This window comes from Lotus japonicus, chromosome 2 (assembly GCF_012489685.1).
Source record: "Lotus japonicus ecotype B-129 chromosome 2, LjGifu_v1.2".
NCBI classification, from domain to species: domain Eukaryota; kingdom Viridiplantae; phylum Streptophyta; class Magnoliopsida; order Fabales; family Fabaceae; genus Lotus; species Lotus japonicus.
In genome coordinates, this window is record NC_080042.1 from 6,899,157 (window position 1) to 6,917,351 (window position 18,195).

Sequence of the window (18,195 nt, forward strand, 5' to 3'; positions counted from 1 at the left end):
TTTAACTTTTATTTTTATTCTTGTACTTGATGTGGAGAAGGTGCATGATAATTGGTTTTGTGAAGCCCATTTTGCAGTTTGACTGTGAAATTGAAAAGATAGCTCACAGGTTAGCAAGAAAGTAGAGAAAAAAATTTAAAAGTCAAGATTGCCTGTGGCTTGAACTAGAGAATCAATTGCTGAAAAAAAGCCAATGTTAAGGTTGAATGGAATTGATTACCTACCTCATCACACGCGCGCATGCACACACACGCACACACATCCACACGCGCACACACACACACGCACACGCGCACAGAGGGGAGGTCTGGTTCGATCTCCATGGTGCCTCCATAAAACTCTCAGTGTGAGTCATTATACATAAAGCAAGCGAAATAAACCATTTGGACTTCAGCGGTTGGCCTTCATAGTGTTTTCTTCCTTGTTTAAGAACAAGGTTATGAGAATCGATGATGCACCTCCAATTGGCAATCGATCCGCGTACCGAGATCCTTTATAGTGGGGTCGTGTGTGTTAAAGATCAACTAAGAGAAACATGGAACAAAGAACGTGCGAACAAGCTCTAGATCTGGTACTCTGGCTGCTTTCTTTGCGCTCGATGTCTTTGTAGAGGAGCGAGTCCATCATCTAATACTTGACACTGTGCTACTTCTTCAGCCCCGAGATTTTAGGCCATAAAAGCCAATTCTAGGCGGTGACAGGTAAGGCTACACGTTCCTGTGTCTGTTCATTAAACGTTGAAGCAATACACGGAGCGAGTCGGGTTCGCGATGCGAGAGAAATGATATGGAATATTGAAGGGTGCCTAAGAAGCTAAAGTAAGGGGCGAGGGGCAGCGGACCGAATAGATTAATTGGTAGGATTGATAAACTAAAATGTTTTTCATAAGATTACCAAAAAACACAAAGAGCTAGAATATGACACCTCACCTTAAAATATTATGTGGCAGGTTTAAGTGAGAATAAAGAGAAAATGTGATTGCAACACTACAATGCGCTTATCAGAATTATAGGTTTTAAATGTATTTGTTCACATTCATATAACTCAACTTATTTGTAACATTATTATAACGGATCAATATTAAATAAAGCACGAGTACATAAAAACAATGCAAAACAGATTCCATTATTTCCTCGATCTCTCAACATTTTTCAAGAGAGCTGGCAACTTGTTGAGAATCCGAGCTTCTTATTTGTCATCCTTATTTATAAAATTCCATCACTCCCATTACAGACGAGGAACCACTGCCGCATGCAAGATGAAATTTGGAAAATCCAGAATTAGAGCACAAGCTTCGAAATTCATTCTCAGTTCTTTCCATTGAACGATGTACCAAAAACATGAGATTGTCACCAGCACTGACACACTTAGACATAACGCTTGAGTTTGGAACTTCTGGATATATATTTTCCACAATAATCACCTTTCCATGCTCTGGCAAAGCTTTATGACAATTTCTCAAAAATTTCACACAATCTTCATCGGACCAATTGTGACATGTACGCTGAAATAACCAGAAAAGAAAGACATGATACATACGTGAGTACTAGAACTTTTTTTTATGTCATATTGAATTCTTTATACCGAGTTGATTCGTGTACCACTCTTTTGTTGTAGATATCTATAAACCTACATTATGTAAGGATTTTATACCTGCATAAATTGCAGAGTTTATTTTGTAATAAGTTTTGTAATTTGTGGCAATAAAAAACTACCGCAAATATCAGGATTTGCCACAAAATTATAATACACGAATCATTTTTATTCATTATATAAACATAAACTTGATATTTCATTTGGTTCACTAACCTTTAGCATGATGGCATCACCAGATGGAACACTTTCAAACATATCTCCCGGAACATGCTCAATCCCTTCAAGCCAAGCATGTGTTTTGTAATTATTAATTTTGTCCAAATGAAATTTTAATTAATAAATCCATTTTGTAAACAATATTGTAGGTTCTAAATAAAAACAGAGAATGATGTATATTACCTGGATGAGGTGGGGCGGTTTGAATTACTTGAGGCAAATCAAAGTTGATTCCTTTTATTGAAGGATATTGAGAGAGAATTTGTTCCAAGGCCTGACCTACTCCACCACCAACATCAACCAATGTTGACACTCCCTCAAATCCTTTATATATCTTAAGGATTTGATTCAATTCCAAGGTGCTGGCCCCGGCCATTGCTTTGTTGAACAAGTCATTCAATCCATGATTTTTCTCCATATATTGAAAAGGTAGCGATCCATAGGCATTTTTGAATTGGTTATTGTTGTTAGGGTCAACAATGGCATCCTTGACATCATTCCTGAAAAAAGAAACAAAATGAGAGATCATATTAAAAATCAATAAATCCATTTTCTCCAAAATTAATTTTGATACCTAATATCTAAAAGTGTCTCCCCATATATAAGTTTCTCCCTATAAATTGATTCTAAGTATTCTAAACATGTTTATATACGCATTGACAAAAATATGGAAATTTATTTTATTTATGAAACAATTTTAAAACTTTGGAAAAACATACATAAAAACCGTGTTACCCACTTTCTTACCACTTTCAATGTTTAACGAAACGCATTCTAAGTTCTTAGAATTAATAATATAAGAATTTCCCAACATGCTATGAGTTTGAGTAATAAATGCTTGATTACCAAATATCGCGAAATCCTCTATGCATTAAAGCGGAGAGGGGTCCCAAAGAGCCTTCATTGTTGTCGGATATAAAGTACTTTCCAACAGGTGAGATAGCATAGACTCTTTCTCTGTTACCACCTTCAGTGGTGCGAATGGAGCAAGTTAACAGAGAAAAACTAGCCAACACAGGTAACATCCTTTCAAGCCTAATGGCCAATTCTGAGTGTTGAAATGGAAGGTGAGAAGCAATTTCAGCAGCAGACAAGCTTGAACCACTTGATTTTTGTGCCTTTGCAATGATATCAAACAAATTGAGATCAACAGCAGCATTCAAAATTGCAGGAAAAATTCGACTGAAGCATAGTGACAGAGCAATGGGGTAAGCATCATCAACCTCTGTTACTTCAACAGAGTGCTGATTTTGTTTGGAATTGGAACTCATTTTTATTCTTGCTACTTCAATTCAGTAACAAGTTGTTGCTTATGTTCTTCAATTTCCGTCTTGTTTATATAGAGAGGCAAGATGTTTCAACTGCACATATGCAATCATCAGTTTGAATTAGAGTCAAATTATTTGTGTTAAAATCAAATGACATCATCAATGATGTAGCCAGGTCATATATATATATATATATATTTCTATGACTTTTCTTTTGAGTAGAGTTTGTACCTGGACTTTTCTTTTGATGTAACCTGTCCCTTTCTTTAATTTTTCTTTTAACATTCAAATGTGTACATTATTTATGTCTCTTTTGTCACTAAGAATATATGTTAATTTTTTGTGCATTTTTCAATAATTATAAACGTTGCCGTGGTTGACTGGGTACTTGAGATATCATCATGTGCTGTTGTTTTTCTTCAAAATTGTTCATTTTGCCACGACAAAGATTAGTAGTGACACTACACTAGAGCAGAAAAGTACACAACCAAGATAAGTGATACTAAACTAGCCGAAATGTGAGAAAAAGCAATTTACATTGGTGGTAGGTTTGATTAGTTTAGGTGAAATCAATATTTCAAACCTCATTGCCATAAATATAAGTTACAAAACTGTGTGAAGAAGAAGACACCTGAAAATTCGAGAGATAAAAAAATGTGTATAGGGGATGGGTAAATATAACAAGTTCGAGTTTTGTAGATGGAAAAACTTACGCTTAGAGAGTTAGTCTCACCATGAGATGAATGTTTTCGGCTCGAATAGAATTGCCTCCAAAAAATGACACATGTCTCAGACCAAAAACATAAATGAACAAATTTTACATTTTTTTTTTGGTGAAGAATGCCGGCTAGAAACACCAATTAAATCAAGTAAAATAAAAAACTACAAACATCTATGAGCTATCTAATACAAACTGAACATAAACAGAAATTAGAAAACACATTAAAAACTCGTAAATACATCAAATCTCATCAAAATTTATCAAAGTGTATCTGCGACAACATTAGCCTTCGGAAAAAAAATATCCCCAAATCACTTGTGAAAAGGCATAAATAAATTAAAAGACGAATTTGGGTTATCAACGGAGCACAAGGGTAGGAACCAGTACAATCAAAATTAGGATCAGACTCAATAATCACTTTTTGGAAATCTTTTAAACACAGTAAACATAAACCAATTCCACAGCTCAGCATGAAGAAAATAATTTATAGATGCTTCCTCACCCTCCACAAGCTACTCTATTTTCTATACAATAATTTATAGAGAAAATAATAATTGATACAATGATAATATATTTTAGGGTTTTTAACGGAATTTTGGTTATTAATTAAGATAGTTAGTTTTTTTATTTCTTTCTTATCTCTAAGAGAAATAGCTACCATAATCAGTCGCGGGTAAATAATTTTAACGTTTATTCCATTCTAAATCTTATATGTTATTATTTGTGATCAAAGCCTTATTAGACATTCAAATATTTACAAACCGGTTTGATCACTGATAGAAATATGATGGCTTTCTTTAATATGAGAACGTCAAATTTGTACCGTAGTTTGTCATATTCTATGATGGTCGTATTTTTTTTTTTTTGATAAGCATCTATAATGGTCGTATAATTCTTGAAGTGAGTATGCACCATGTGCTCACCTATTTGACTAGATCCGCTCACCTACTTAACTGATCAAAAGAGGTAGGCGGAAAGTTGTCACAGTGATCTAGTCCCACAAATTCAGTGTGGGTTTAGATATTAATTGTATAATGATTGTTGGATAACATGAGAAAAAACCCGCACTACAAGAAAGAACCATTTTACAAAGGAGGACACTAAAATACGGCCAACATAGCCTCCTTCTCACAGCAATTAACAGCGGATGAGGAAATAATGTTCAGAATTCAAGTGTCAATTAAAGTCTTATATTTATTAAGTATGAGTGATGTGAAATATTTATAAGAGATGTTGCTCATAAACTCAATGTCTTACGGTTTTTTGTAAAGATGTGGTGTCTAAATTATTTGATAGTCTTCGGTGTTGGCTCATTAATTAGTTCATGGTCTCATGTTTTGTGCTCCCTAACTAGTGGTATTAAAGCTTTTGGTTGGATGGTACTCCCTCCGTTCCAAATTATAAGACATAATTTTATATTTTTCATGTTCCTAAATATAATACCTTTTTCAATAATTCAGCAAAATATATATATATTGTACTCTTTCATACATATCCCCTTACATTAATTGTATTTTTTCATTTCTAAAATTTTAATTACCACCTACCATTAATGTCATTATTACTAGTGAGAGAAAATGACAAGAGGGTAAATATGGAAGAATGTATGCATTTTTTTTAAACTAGTACCCACTAATTGGACACATTTAGTGCTTCTTAATAAGCGTCATTTTTGGTTTTAGGTCTTATAATTAGGAATTGATGAAGTATATCATATATACTTAGTATGCTCTGTGGTTGCATTGTATGATCTTCCACATTAGAAAATAGTGTTATATTGTGAAGGTGTTGAACAAGTGTAATATTGTGAAATATTTGTTACTCTTGAAAGGTTCAGGCTTGGTGTCACTTGGTATTTGAGTGTGGCTGTTGTGACTCACCTCTATTTCCTAGGAACCTACTGTTGCATTGTTTACAGTTGAAATTTTTCCTTGCGACAAGTCATGAAAAAGCTCATGCAGTTCAAGATTACAATAGGCGTTTTGGCCTTTGGGCACATACATAAGCATTAGTTGACATGGAAGCAAGGTCTGTGGCAATAGCAGTGGGCATTGGTTGGCGTTGATACAATGTGTGTGGTAATGACGATGACTAATGAACTTCCGGAGAAAGGCAAAATGGAAGTTGCATCAAAAAATTTCAGTATGGTTTCAATATGGGGAAATTCTTAAATGCAAGGTATGTGATGAAAGCACACGGGCATTTGTTGAAATGGATGGAAGATGTGTGGGATAGTGAGTGAGCATTGGTTAGCATCTATGTTGCATGGATATAGGTACGGTACCGGCATCGGGTACTAGTACGGGTACGGGGTACAACATTTTTTGAAAAATCAGGGTACGGATACGCCAGTTATATATATATATATATATATATTTAAATATATATATATATATAAATAGAAATAAAATGTTTTCTACCACAATATTATTAATTAAAAATATCAAATCTCCTAATGGTCAATACTCATGTGAAAGACCAACATAAAAATCATCACAACCTAATGAAAATCATCAAAATAATATGTAACACCTTAACATATATCTTGAAACACATACCACTAGAGATAGTCTTAAGATTGAAAAAACTTAACATAAGATTGAGTAACATGGAAGAGACATAACATAAGACATAACATTTTTTTTTAAGCATCCGGCGTACCCAAAACGTATCCCGATTTTTTTGTTTGGCGGTGCATTTGGGTACGTACCAGGTACGTACCCACGGCGTACCCATGGCGTACCCATGGCGTACCCATGGCGTACCCGTACCCGGTACGGGTACTATGCTATTTTTTGAGTACCGTGCAACATAGGTTTGCATTGATGCAAGGTGTGTGGTTTTGTCGGTGGCTAATGAACTTCTAGAGAAAGCAAACTTGGAAGTAGCACCATAAATTTTAAGTATGGTTTCGACATGTAGAAATTCTTAGGATGGTTTACCTCCAAGTGAAGTGAAATTATTGGGATAGTTTATTTTCAAGTGGAGTATTGTAAGACTTAGATTTTTATTATTAGAATTATTAATTAATTCTGACTCACGCTCAGGATTCTATGTAGGCGTGAGGGGGACTTTGACAAGGGAATGGTTAAACTGACTAGTGAAACAATGTAGAATATTTTATATATGTATAAGTATGAGATCATAGGCATTTTAAATACTAGTCTGAGTCGTGTTCACACCCGACTAAGGTTCAAAGTATTTGAAAAGTGTTTTTCCCACTACTAGAACATTGTTTAAGCCCAATTCTGAATTGGCGTGAAAATAAGACCATTAAGGTATTTTTTTGTATGATTGTACGTTCCATTTTAGAACTTTAGACTGTAATATCAATAGGGTTCTCATTCTGGAAGCTTGATAAGGTTTTACTTAACCTCTGCAGGGACTTAAGTGAACCCTCGGGCCAAAGGATTTTGTGTTCGGAGCTCCTTTCAGAATTTCTGTCCGCGATGTCTTACTCCTTTCATCTCTAGACTTATATTCCGTGAAGGAAGTTTTCACAGCCAGAGAATAATTCCCTAATCAGTTCTGTGTCAGATTTTTTAGTAGACTGCTTCTTGTAAGACCAAGATTTGGTCATGTGGTTCAACTCTATCTTTTGATGATAACAAGTTCATATTTGTGTATGAACAATTATGGTACTCTAACGTTTGTCTGTTAAGTGTTTGACAAACATGTTCTGATTCTGATTTAAAGACATATCCATTAGAAGTTAAAGACCAAAGAGTAACCAATGTAACACTTCTGCAATCACTACGTTCTTCTGAACGGTAGTAAATGCTTCAGATGCTCTGAAGATTAAAGCTCTGATGTGGGCTCTGATGATTCAAGTGTTGAAGTTCTGAAGACCAGAAGTTCCGAGTGAACGGTCTAAAAGCTGAAGACTTGAAGATTCTGAGGTCCAAGTAAAAGCTGGCTCTCAAGACCGGAGTGACTCTGATTCTAAAGACCCGAAGTTCTGGGTGAACGGTCCAGAAGCAGAAGTTATAAATGTCAGAGGATCCAAACTTCCTTCTGACTCTGATCAAATTACTTCACAAGTTCCAACATGAAGCGCCGTTGTTCCATCATGAACATTGAGATGAGGTATAGTACCTAAGGTGTAAGGAACGTGATGTGAGATTCCTAGGGAGAATGAGAGCGTAACCGCTTTGGAGAGAGAATAACTGAATTTCAATCTTGTTATTTCATAAATGAGCTAAGAGTCTCTTATAATTGGTATTCCTCCCCTATTTATAGTTGGGGGAGTTGGGCTTAGCGCCTTTGAATCATCCTAATGTGCAAGTTGGGCCTCCGGGATGAAGGCCAAGTCCCTGGTCCATTCATCGCCCTAGGCCAGCGCTCCTGGCGAGGGACCTTGGGGTCTCACCTAGTCCACAAGTCCACAAGACACCGAGCTCGAAGTATGAGAGCTAAGTGTGTCTTTAAACTGAAGAAACAAGGCGACGACTAAATGAAACTAACTAATGTTAAAACATAAGGTATGAAATCAAAGGACAATTGCCAACATGGCTTGGTAATTTAAAGCTTCAAAATTCAAGCTTCGAACGTCCCATCACGCTCCACTGGCGGCTTGAGTCCACAAGTGAGCTTGTGGCGATGATGCTTGATCTGCTCGCACTATCGTGGCTACGCACGTGCCGTGAATCTTGAGATCTCGATGCGCTTAGGGCCTTCGACACGTGGCAGCCTGGGTCTGCAAAATTCAACTGCTCTCCCGAAACGTCCCCTCGAATCCCCACGAAACCTGTCAATTTTAGATACTAGCCAATTATCTTCAACCATTTGCAATTTCCACTTACTGGGTCATTTCTACTTCCCGAAATCCCGCAACTGCAATCATTTCCCCCGTTTTTATTGGGCACGATCTTCCACCTTTCCTCCACATTTTCCAACAACTGCCCCCAACGTCCCTTCACACGTTTTCTTTAATCATTACCTTTTGCTTATAAAGACGTTGTTCCCCTTACCCCTTAATCTTTTCACGACGCGCGAATCTCCCTCCGCAGACCACTGTCTTCACTTTCATAGCTTCCCACCCGCCGCCCTTCCTTCCGACGGACCTTCACACCGTTAAAGTAACCCTTACTCCTTATACCCTTTTTCGTAATGAAACCGAAGCGCCGTACCAGAAATGCCAAACGCGACGTCACCGTCGCCACCCCCCTACGGTACGTTCCTCCTGTTGATCTCCCCCCAGGGGGAGCTCCGCATGAAGAAAAGGACATTGTCGCCTTCCGAACGAGGACATGGGAATCCTTGCCGGCCCCCGCCGTTAGGGCTCTGCCCGCCGGGACGATGCCCAACCAACCATCTAGCTTGGATCAGTGGTCATCCATTTGTGAAATTTCTTCGAAATCCGGTGGGTTTTGTATGAAAAACCTCTTGACAATCTTATGTATTACGGTGTGTGCACAGCCGCCGAGCGTCCTTGGCTCCGTCCACAAGACAACCACGCGGGTGTTCCCCACTTCTTCTATGCGTATGGATACATGTTCACCAGTTTGGGAATTAGGTTTCCCTTTTCTCTCTTCATCTGCTCCGTGCTTCATAGCATCAATATCGCTCCCAGCCAACTTCACCCCAACAGTTAGGCTCTCCTGCGATGCTTTGAAATCCTCTGCGACGCGATTTAGCAAGAGCCCGAACCCTCCCACTTCTTCTATTTCTATTGCGTGTTCGCCCAGCTGTCGCCGCCACGTAGCTGGGTTTTCCTGGAAGCTAGATTCGGACATCAGCGCTTCAACCCTTTATGGTCAACATTACCGTTGATTTGGCTTGGAAGTTCTTCAGGGTCGTGGTGTCCCATGAGTATCCCGAGGTTTTTACCCACAGGGATTGCACCGCCCGATTTCCCCTCTACTGGACCCAAGAGGTGCTCCAAGTAATTGACCCACCTGAGGATTCCTTAACCCCTGAGGACAAAGCTGTCATCAGCTTCCTGGCTAGACTCCCGGTTTTAGACTGCACTCGTGTAATTGGTAAATCCTTCTCCCTTATTTACTTCATATTCCCTGTTTTCTGCTAGCTCATCCTTGTCACTCTTTGCTTTAGGAAAAATACGCCATGCCAGTGAGGGCCTTCTAGCCGCCTTCGAGAAGAAAGGCGACAAAACGTCCTTGTCGAAAGTAAGTGGGAAACGGCCTCTCGGCGAGGAAACCCCTCGCCCTTCCTCAAAAAGACCGCACCCCGCGGCTGTTGCATCGTCTTCTGGCGGGGAAAGAACTCCTGTTATCTCTGCAGCTTTTTATGAGTCTGAGGAGACTCCCACGTCGGACCTGCCCACCGGACCTTCAAAGGCGGTTCCAGTTTCTTCGCCTGACGCCCAGGGTGATTTTGTTGACAGGCCTTCCCCTGGTGCGAAAGTTATCCCGCGCTTCCTGGTCAACACTTAATGCCATCCAGGAGACTCCCACGTCGGACTAGCCCGTCAGACCTTCAAAGGCGGTTCCAGTTTCTTCGCCCGATGCCCAGGGTGATTCTGTTGACAGGCCTTCCCCTGGTGCGAAAGTTATCCCGCCGCTTCCTAGTCAACACTTAATGCCATCCGCCAGCATACCCTCGCCCAGTCATAATCCCGCCCCGCCTTCGGGCTCTTCAAACCGAGAATTGCCATATTCTCTATCCCTGACATCAACGCTAATCGCGAGGATGGACGAAGTGGTCAAGCAGCAAGGCTTGGACAGAGTTTTGGAAAGCGCGTTGGCGATAATGCTCCACGCCTTTCACTGTTATAAACGGTCCGCCCAGGGTGCCGACGAGTTGCAATCTGAGGTGGTGCGCCTCCGCGCCCTCAATGCTGAATCTATTGAGGAACGCCGAGCGCTCCTTGCCCACCTGGAAGCCAAAGAAACCTCCTTTTCCAAAGAGTTGAGCGAGCAGACCTGCCGTGCTGAGGTTAGCTTGGAGTTTCGAGACAGGAGAATTTCTGACTTGGAAAAAGCTCTCGCGAAGCTTCAGCAGGAGGTGCAGCTGGAATATTAGGCGAAGGCGGATCTGGCGGCTTCCAAAGATCAACCTTAGAAACCTTCGTTTTGAACTGGCGAAGAAAGACAAGGCTTTATCTACAATGAAGTCTCAAGCTCAGCTCGACGCGAAGGCCTTAAAGAAAGAAATGAGGTCAGACACTGCTGCTACTGCTGTTATTGAGCGCGGCCGCGGTTTTTGCCTCACCTAAGCCCAAGTCGAACATCTCCGTCCCCGGATCGATCTCCGCCAGATGGGGGCGTTCAAAAGGGTTACTCCCACCGGGTTGGTTGGAATCGACGATCCCCCAGGCTTCGTCACCGAGCGTTTCCTGAACGAAGAAGACGTAGAACAAACCGAAAAATGTTAGCGGTTCTTAGGTCAATTCTGCAATAGTGACTTATTCTCTTGTTGTTTTTTTTTTAATGAGAATTTGGAGTTCCTTTTGTGTTTTGCCTTGTTATTTTATACAATCAAGCTTAGGCCCTCCCTCTATACTGAGAAGGCCCTGAGACTATGAATCACGCGAGCCGTTCTCCTTAGAGAGTCATAATCCTCGCTTAAACGCTTCCTTCCCCGAACTCCAACGGAAAGTTATCGTTGACCACTTGCCAGGAATACTTATGTCTTTATTGCGAGCCGCATCATTTTTCAAGGAAAACTCCTCGAGAAACTTCTTTGGCAATAACTCCTGGAGACTGAACTTGGAGTATAAATGGCAGTTAATTTGCAACAGTTTTCACATCTCATCTATTTCAAAATTCGGGCATCACAATGGCATCCTTTGAAAACTGTATCAGCGAGTTGAGGAAGAAAGCTTTCGATGAAGACCTCTATATCAACGTTAGGCATCTAGAGGACCCTAGCGTCTATCAACTGACCAATCAGTTGCTAGGCATGGGCCTAAGCCCCAAGGTGGACAACAAACTCAGAGGATTCCTCGCGTTTATGGAGGGGCTTCATGATCTAATCCAGCGGGATCTGGATAATTACGCCGACATTCGAGCGGTGGAGGCTTCGTTGGAGGCCATGGCGGAGGGTCCTGAGAAGCAGGAGGTCCGTCGAAGCTTGTCCCGTCTGGAAACAAGCAGAACTGCCTGGAGCTTGAGGAAAAACAGTATCGTCATCAATGTAGGTTTATAAGGAGAAATCCTTCGTTTTAAGATGTAACGCGAATGATATGAATAAAAAAGAGTTTTTGTAGTTTGTTTTTTATGAATGCCTCTATATGTGTGTTATCATGAATGCATGAGCAAATGAATAATGAACAAAAAAAACGAAAACGAGCGAGTAAATAAACGGGCGAGACGGGCGGGTTTCCTGGGCTCGATTGCCATAAAGGGGGCGAGGCGATGCGGGCGTTGCCGTCCTGAGCCTCGCCTTTCGTCTCTTCGCCATCTAGCATGTGTTTTCAGTGCTTGACTCCGAGTTTTTGCGTTAGTAGCTTTTGAGAGTGTGCCATGTATAACTAGGACTTTCACTCGGTATTGGACCGAGGCTTTTGTTCACACGCATATTTCCCGTAAGAGCAGGTGGGGCCCCACCAGCCTCATTAGGTGGGGTCTTATAGTTGCTCGGGGCCTAATGGCCATATAGGTTTCCCGAGACTTTCAGCCTAGTTAAAATGCTCGCCCGCGTTTCGAGAAGACTTGACTCGCCCATATTTCGAGGAGGTTCTTTGGATAAGAGGCTTATCCGCACAGGTCGCCAACGAGGGCTACAGTCAGCGCCGGACTTTTTGGAGCGATTTCCAGACATCAAGGTCGTGTTGCGATCGCCACCTTTAGGGAATTTTTCCCACCAGGCTGCCGCCAAAGTTTAATAGTTAGGACTATTGTTGAGAATATCCTTTTGTATTTGACTTGTATAAATTTTTACATCGAGGTATGCCTCGTTAAAAAACACTCGTGTCGGAGAAAAAGAGTGCATCTTTATTTTTAGTCCTAGCTTTTCGGTTGTTTCCTCGCCATGTCCCCACTTTGTGACCGCTCCCTTGATCAGAGTATCACTCCAGTACTCGATTCTCGTCGCCCCGCCTGACAACCTTGTTGTAAAAGGGAATCCATCCTGGTTCATCCTCTTGCTCGGTACGCCGGGCTGACTTCGTTAGCCTCTTACTCCTATCCCCTAGTTGTTTTCATTTCCTCTTATCCTGACGACACTGCCACTGACTAACCTTTCCTTCTGCCTCTCTCTTTCCTTCAGTCTCAGCCTAGTTAAAATGCTCGCCCGCGTTTCGAGAAGACTTGACTCGCCCATATTTCGAGGAGGTTCTTTGGATAAGAGGCTTATCCGCACAGGTCGCCAACGAGGGCTACAGTCAGCGCCGGACTTTTCGGAGCGATTTCCAGACATCAAGGTCGTGTTGCGATCGCCACCTTTAGGGAATTTTTCCCACCAGGCTGCCGCCAAAGTTTAATAGTTAGGACTATTGTTGAGAATATCCTTTTGTATTTGACTTGTATAAATTTTTACATCGAGGTATGCCTCGTTAAAAAACACTCGTGTCGGAGAAAAAGAGTGCATCTTTATTTTTAGTCCTAGCTTTTCGGTTGTTTCCTCGCCATGTCCCCACTTTGTGACCGCTCCCTTGATCAGAGTATCACTCCAGTACTCGATTCTCGTCGCCCCGCCTGACAACCTTGTTGTAAAAGGGAATCCATCCTGGTTCATCCTCTTGCTCGGTACGCCGGGCTGACTTCGTTAGCCTCTTACTCCTATCCCCTAGTTGTTTGCATTTCCTCTTATCCTGACGACACTGCCACTGACTAACCTTTCCTTCTGCCTCTCTCTTTCCTTCAGTCTCAGTCCGCCGGCGAATTTCCCCTTTTCCTATCTTTAACTCCGCCTCTTCTTCCCTCTCTTTTTCCTTCTGCGCGGGTGGGCTGAATGTGGACAGCCCCCTGGAAGTGGTTTCCTTTTGTTCCCAGCTAAAGAGGTCAACGTTATCCTCTACCAACTTACTCAGGCGTCGTTTTTGCTCAAGGGTGAGCCTAGGCTCAATCGCCAGTACGCCTCTACTGGTTGCATCCATGTCCCAGCTCTCTCCATACCGCTTACTATCTGTACGAGTAAAGGATCCGTCTCGCCCTGCCTTCCGGGCCCCCTCGCCCTGACTTCCCCCTTTCTTCGTCCTATTCGCCTTTTTGCTGACCTGCCTTTCCTGCTTGCCCGCGTCGCTCTGGCTCTGTGTAGCCGGACGCTCTTGCCTGCCTTTAGGTACCTCAATCTCATGACACCGGTGTCCGTCGCCAGCTCCCCTCCTACCATACAAGTTAAAGCCACATAGCCGCGTACCCAAACCTGCTTTCCAGAGAAACCTACCAGGTTTCTTGTGTATGGCATCAAATCCTTGTCTGTCAGCCCCAACTGTCCGAATCCGTCCCCGTAGATGATATCCGCTGAGTTGTATGGGCCTTGATTCCCTCAAAATTTGTGGATGATACTACTATATATGGGTGTCGGCACCCAAATGGAGCTGGTTATCCTTGGACTGTTGCCACCGCCTCTACCCGCTTTTGCCTTGCCGCTGATGTGTTGTCGCCGCCGTAAAGGCCCCCTGTGTTTGCGTTAACCGTTCTGGCTATCACCCCGCCCCTGTCGTCGACGTCTTCCTCTGCTTCCTTTCCTTTTGCCATATTTATCTTCTCGTTTCCTGTATTTGGCGCTCGCTTCATGCTGTCCCTGTCCAACCCATGTCCTGCGACCCGTGGTTGCCTCGCCTTTGGCAACTGCCTAATTTGGCCATTCAGCGATAAACAGTCACTGGTGTTATGGCCTTCCAGGTTGTGATATTCACACCACTTGGACCGACCCTTGACGTCGTGCTAGTTGTCAATTCCGTACTCGCCATCCTCGCTTGTTTCCGCAACCGTCGCCTCCAGGAGTGACTTTGCCAATTCATCGCCCGCGTCCCCCTCTGGCCTCTTTCGTCGGCGAGAGTTAGTTGCCCGCCAAGAGCGCTTGCGCTCCACGCTCTCTTTTCTCGAATAGAGTGGCTTTCCCTTGAATTCCTTAATTAATTGGTCAACTTCCTTAACCTTCCGCACATTACTTGCTTCCTTGTCCTGTATCCATTTCCTCGCCAGCGACACCTTTGCCGCCTTCAACCGTTTCCTCTTACATGCGTTGCCGTCTTCTTCTATGATGTAGTCTCTCGCTCGGGTACGTACCTCCGCCATCGAGCGCGCTGGTTTCCTACTCAGCTCGCAGCTTAGCTTTCCTGACGACAATCCGCTCTTAAAAGCGCATACGCATGTCCGAGGTTCCGCCTCTTCAAATCTTACAGATGCGGCGCTGTACCGTTCCATGTACTGCTTCAACGTCTCTCGCTCCTCCTGCCGAATCTGAAACAGATCCTCGACCTCGCCGGCAGAGAATTGGCCCAGAAATTTCGTCGCGAAGTCGTGGAACTTCTTTATGGACCCCTGTGGCAGAGCCATAAACCAGGTCGTTGCTGCGCCTCGGAATGTGGACGAAAGCATTTTACACTTTACCGCGTCCGAAACCGCGCTCATTGCCATCTTCATATTGAAACGGAGTAGATGATCTTTCGGATCGGTTTATCCGTCGTACGTCTCCAACACGAGGCTTGTCATACCGTCCGGTACGGTCACCTCTCGCACTGCTGCCGAGAATGGTTTGACCCCCGCAGCAGCCTCAACCTCCTTCCCCTCCTCATTCCACTGCCTAAGGTGATAGTATTCCAATTGCTCCTGCAAACACTCATTTTGCAGTCTTAAGTCGCCACTCAGTGCACGGCGTGCCTCCGCACGACAATGTCTATCTAACCTTGCGGTGCGCGGGGAAGAAACGTGGCTCCGCTCCGGTTCCTCGCTACACCGTTGGCGAAACGAATCCATCAGGCTCCGTCGATGGACCAAGAATTCGACAAAAACCTTCAAATCGTAGAAAACCTCACAGAAAATCGAATTTTGCTAAACCAAATTGCAATCCACGTAGTCCGGGAATCAAAATCTATTGTTCCCCACAAACGGCGCCAAATGTTCCATCATGAACATTGAGATGAGGTATAGTACCTAAGGTGTAAGGAACGTGATGTGAGATTCCTAGGGAAAATGAGAGCGTAACCGCTTTGGAGAGAAAATAACTGAATTTCAATCTTGTTATTTCATAAATGAGCTAAGAGTCCCTTACAATTTGTATTCCTCCCCTATTTATAGTTGGGGGAATTGGGCTTAGCGCCTTTGAATCATCCTAATGGGCCAATTGGGCCTCCGGGATGAAGGTCCAAGTCCCTGGTCCGCTCATCGCCCCCGGCCAGTGCTCCTGGGCGAGGGACCCTGGGTTCTCGCCCAGTCCAGCCGCCAAGATCAGAAGTCAACTAGGCTAAGGCAAATGTCATTGTTAATAGTACAAAAACAGTGTACTATTCTGACCGCCTTACCTACGAGGTTCAGCCACAACAGGTTCTGGAATTTCCAGAATTTCCCTCCAACGGATAGATTCTTTTAACGAATACAACACCTCACCTTGGAGTATAAAAATGCTGAAGAGAGAAGAAATTGGCTAAGAAACTATTTTGCATTACAAGTGAAACCTACAAGCGAATACCTTAGCAATATTTCTTCATTGTTTTTATTATGTTTACTCCTGCTTGTTTAGAAGCAACTCATTGTAAACCCAAACTTCTACAATCTGTTTGTAGTTCCTTGAGAGACCAGTTAGGTCACATTTCATGAGAAGACTAAGACTTGTGTGTCGTAGTGTAGCTAGTTCTTAGATTTGTTAGTCACTGAGCACGGTGTGCTAGTGTAGTTGTAACAATTTTTTATTAGTGGATTGCCTTCATTCTACGAAGGAAGAAATCACCTTAACGGGTGGACTGGACTAGCTTGAGACATTTATCAAGTGAACCAGGATAAAATACTTGTGTGCTTTTCTCATCTCTTTATCTCTTGCACTTTGTGTTCTTGAAACCGAGAAGATTTGTTAAAATCTTAGTGGGAAAGTTTTTAAACGTAAAACCCTATTCAAACCCCCCCACCCCTTTTCTAGCGTTTTTCATACCTTCACTTCCAAAATATTTTCTCACTTAAATGATATCTGAAGCAAGTATCGACCTTTTATGGAGTTATACTTAGCTTAGATGTATAATATGACAACATCATATTGGTTCTAATTGTTTCACGATTATTGTTTAGCTCAGTTTTAACTCATTTTCTTGCTCATGTATCATTTTAATTTGCTCAAAGTGATCCTAATTTATATTCTATTATTTCATATAGCTCATCATAATTTTTGGTATATTAACATATCATCTCTATATTTTTCACTTAACTTTAAGAGTTAAATAATACAATATCTAAATCAATTCGTTTTAATTTATGATTTTTTTCAAAATATCTTACCTCTCTTCTCACAACCACCCAATCACCTTATCCCTCCACTCTCACTTTATTCACTCTCGCTCACATCCTCTCTCTCTCTCTCTCTCTCTCTCTCTCTCCCTCCCTCTCTCTCTCAGAAGCATCACCACCAGCTTTCTTTTTTCTTCTTCATTTCTTGTCTTTCTCCCACATTCACGTCCCTTCTTTTCGGTTTCATCTACCGTTGGCCAGTTTTGAACTCACATACACCCGTTGATTTAATTGTTTTTATATTTTAACGGTTCAGATTAATTAGATTTAAAAAATTTTATTTATTAAATATATATTACTTTACTAAAATCCCTTTTCCTTTGTCGTGCTTCTTCCACCCCACCAACGTGCCCTACCTTGCAGAATCAGTGTGTCGCCATATGCGAGTACGAATTTTATACTATATACTACATCACATTTGACTTTTGTTTATAATCCAAAGTCATATATTGAATTTGTTTTTTCTAATCATAGTTACGTTTGGGCTAGGCGAGAACCCAGAGGCCCTCGCCCAGTGTTGCTCACCCAAGGGCGATGCACAGGGCAAAGGTCTGGGCCTCCTCCGAGAGGCCCAACCGGCCCACTGAGGACAGTTAGATACGCCAAGCCCAACCCCTCGCCTATAAATAGGGGCGGTTACCAATTGTAAAGGACTCTTAGTTGATTTGATGAATAACAAACTTGAGACTCAGTTACACTCTCTTTCTAAGCGGTTACACGCTCTCTCTCTCTCTCTAGATTATCTCATTGCAATCCTCTCACTCTAGGTACTATACCTTCTTTCTATGTTCTTGGATGGAACATAGATTGAGATTTTGGAAGGCGATCAAGATCAGCGGAGCGTCCAGGGCCGGGATCAGAACGGCGCGAGAAGACAGGGATGGGGGATCAGTGAAAGATACGGGGGACCAAGAAGGAACCGAAATCAGGAAAGGCCAGACGACAGGACAAGGAAAGATGGGCAATTTACCGATGCTCAAGCTGAGGAGCGCTGGGCAAACGTGATTGGGAACCTGGAAATGTATAAATTCAGTAGGGGAGTGTAAAC

General features: G+C 42.3%; 1 protein-coding gene across 1 annotated transcript; it reads right to left on the minus strand.

Annotated features, from left to right (window-relative positions):
- Positions 1-1,006: 1,006 nt before the first annotated feature.
- LOC130737474 (isoliquiritigenin 2'-O-methyltransferase-like) lies at positions 1,007-3,135 on the minus strand. The gene is made up of 4 exons (XM_057589240.1): positions 2,659-3,135; positions 1,996-2,312; positions 1,810-1,874; positions 1,007-1,504 (listed from the first exon to the last, which is right to left on the minus strand). The coding sequence occupies exons 1-4, from the start codon at positions 3,081-3,083 to the stop codon at positions 1,202-1,204; spliced, it is 1,110 nt and encodes a 369-aa protein (XP_057445223.1). The 5' UTR covers positions 3,084-3,135; the 3' UTR covers positions 1,007-1,201.
- Between the last annotated feature and the right edge of the window lie 15,060 nt (positions 3,136-18,195).

Coding starts and splice junctions, on each gene's coding strand:
- LOC130737474 (XM_057589240.1), bottom strand. CDS start 3,083: ATGAGTTCCAATTCCAAACAAAATCAGCACTCTGTTGAAGTAACAGAG. Junction 2,313..2,658: donor AGAGGATTTCGCGATATTTG/GTAATCAAGCAT, acceptor TTCTTTTTTCAG/GAATGATGTCAAGGATGCCA. Junction 1,505..1,809: donor GTGATGCCATCATGCTAAAG/GTTAGTGAACCA, acceptor TGGTTATTTCAG/CGTACATGTCACAATTGGTC.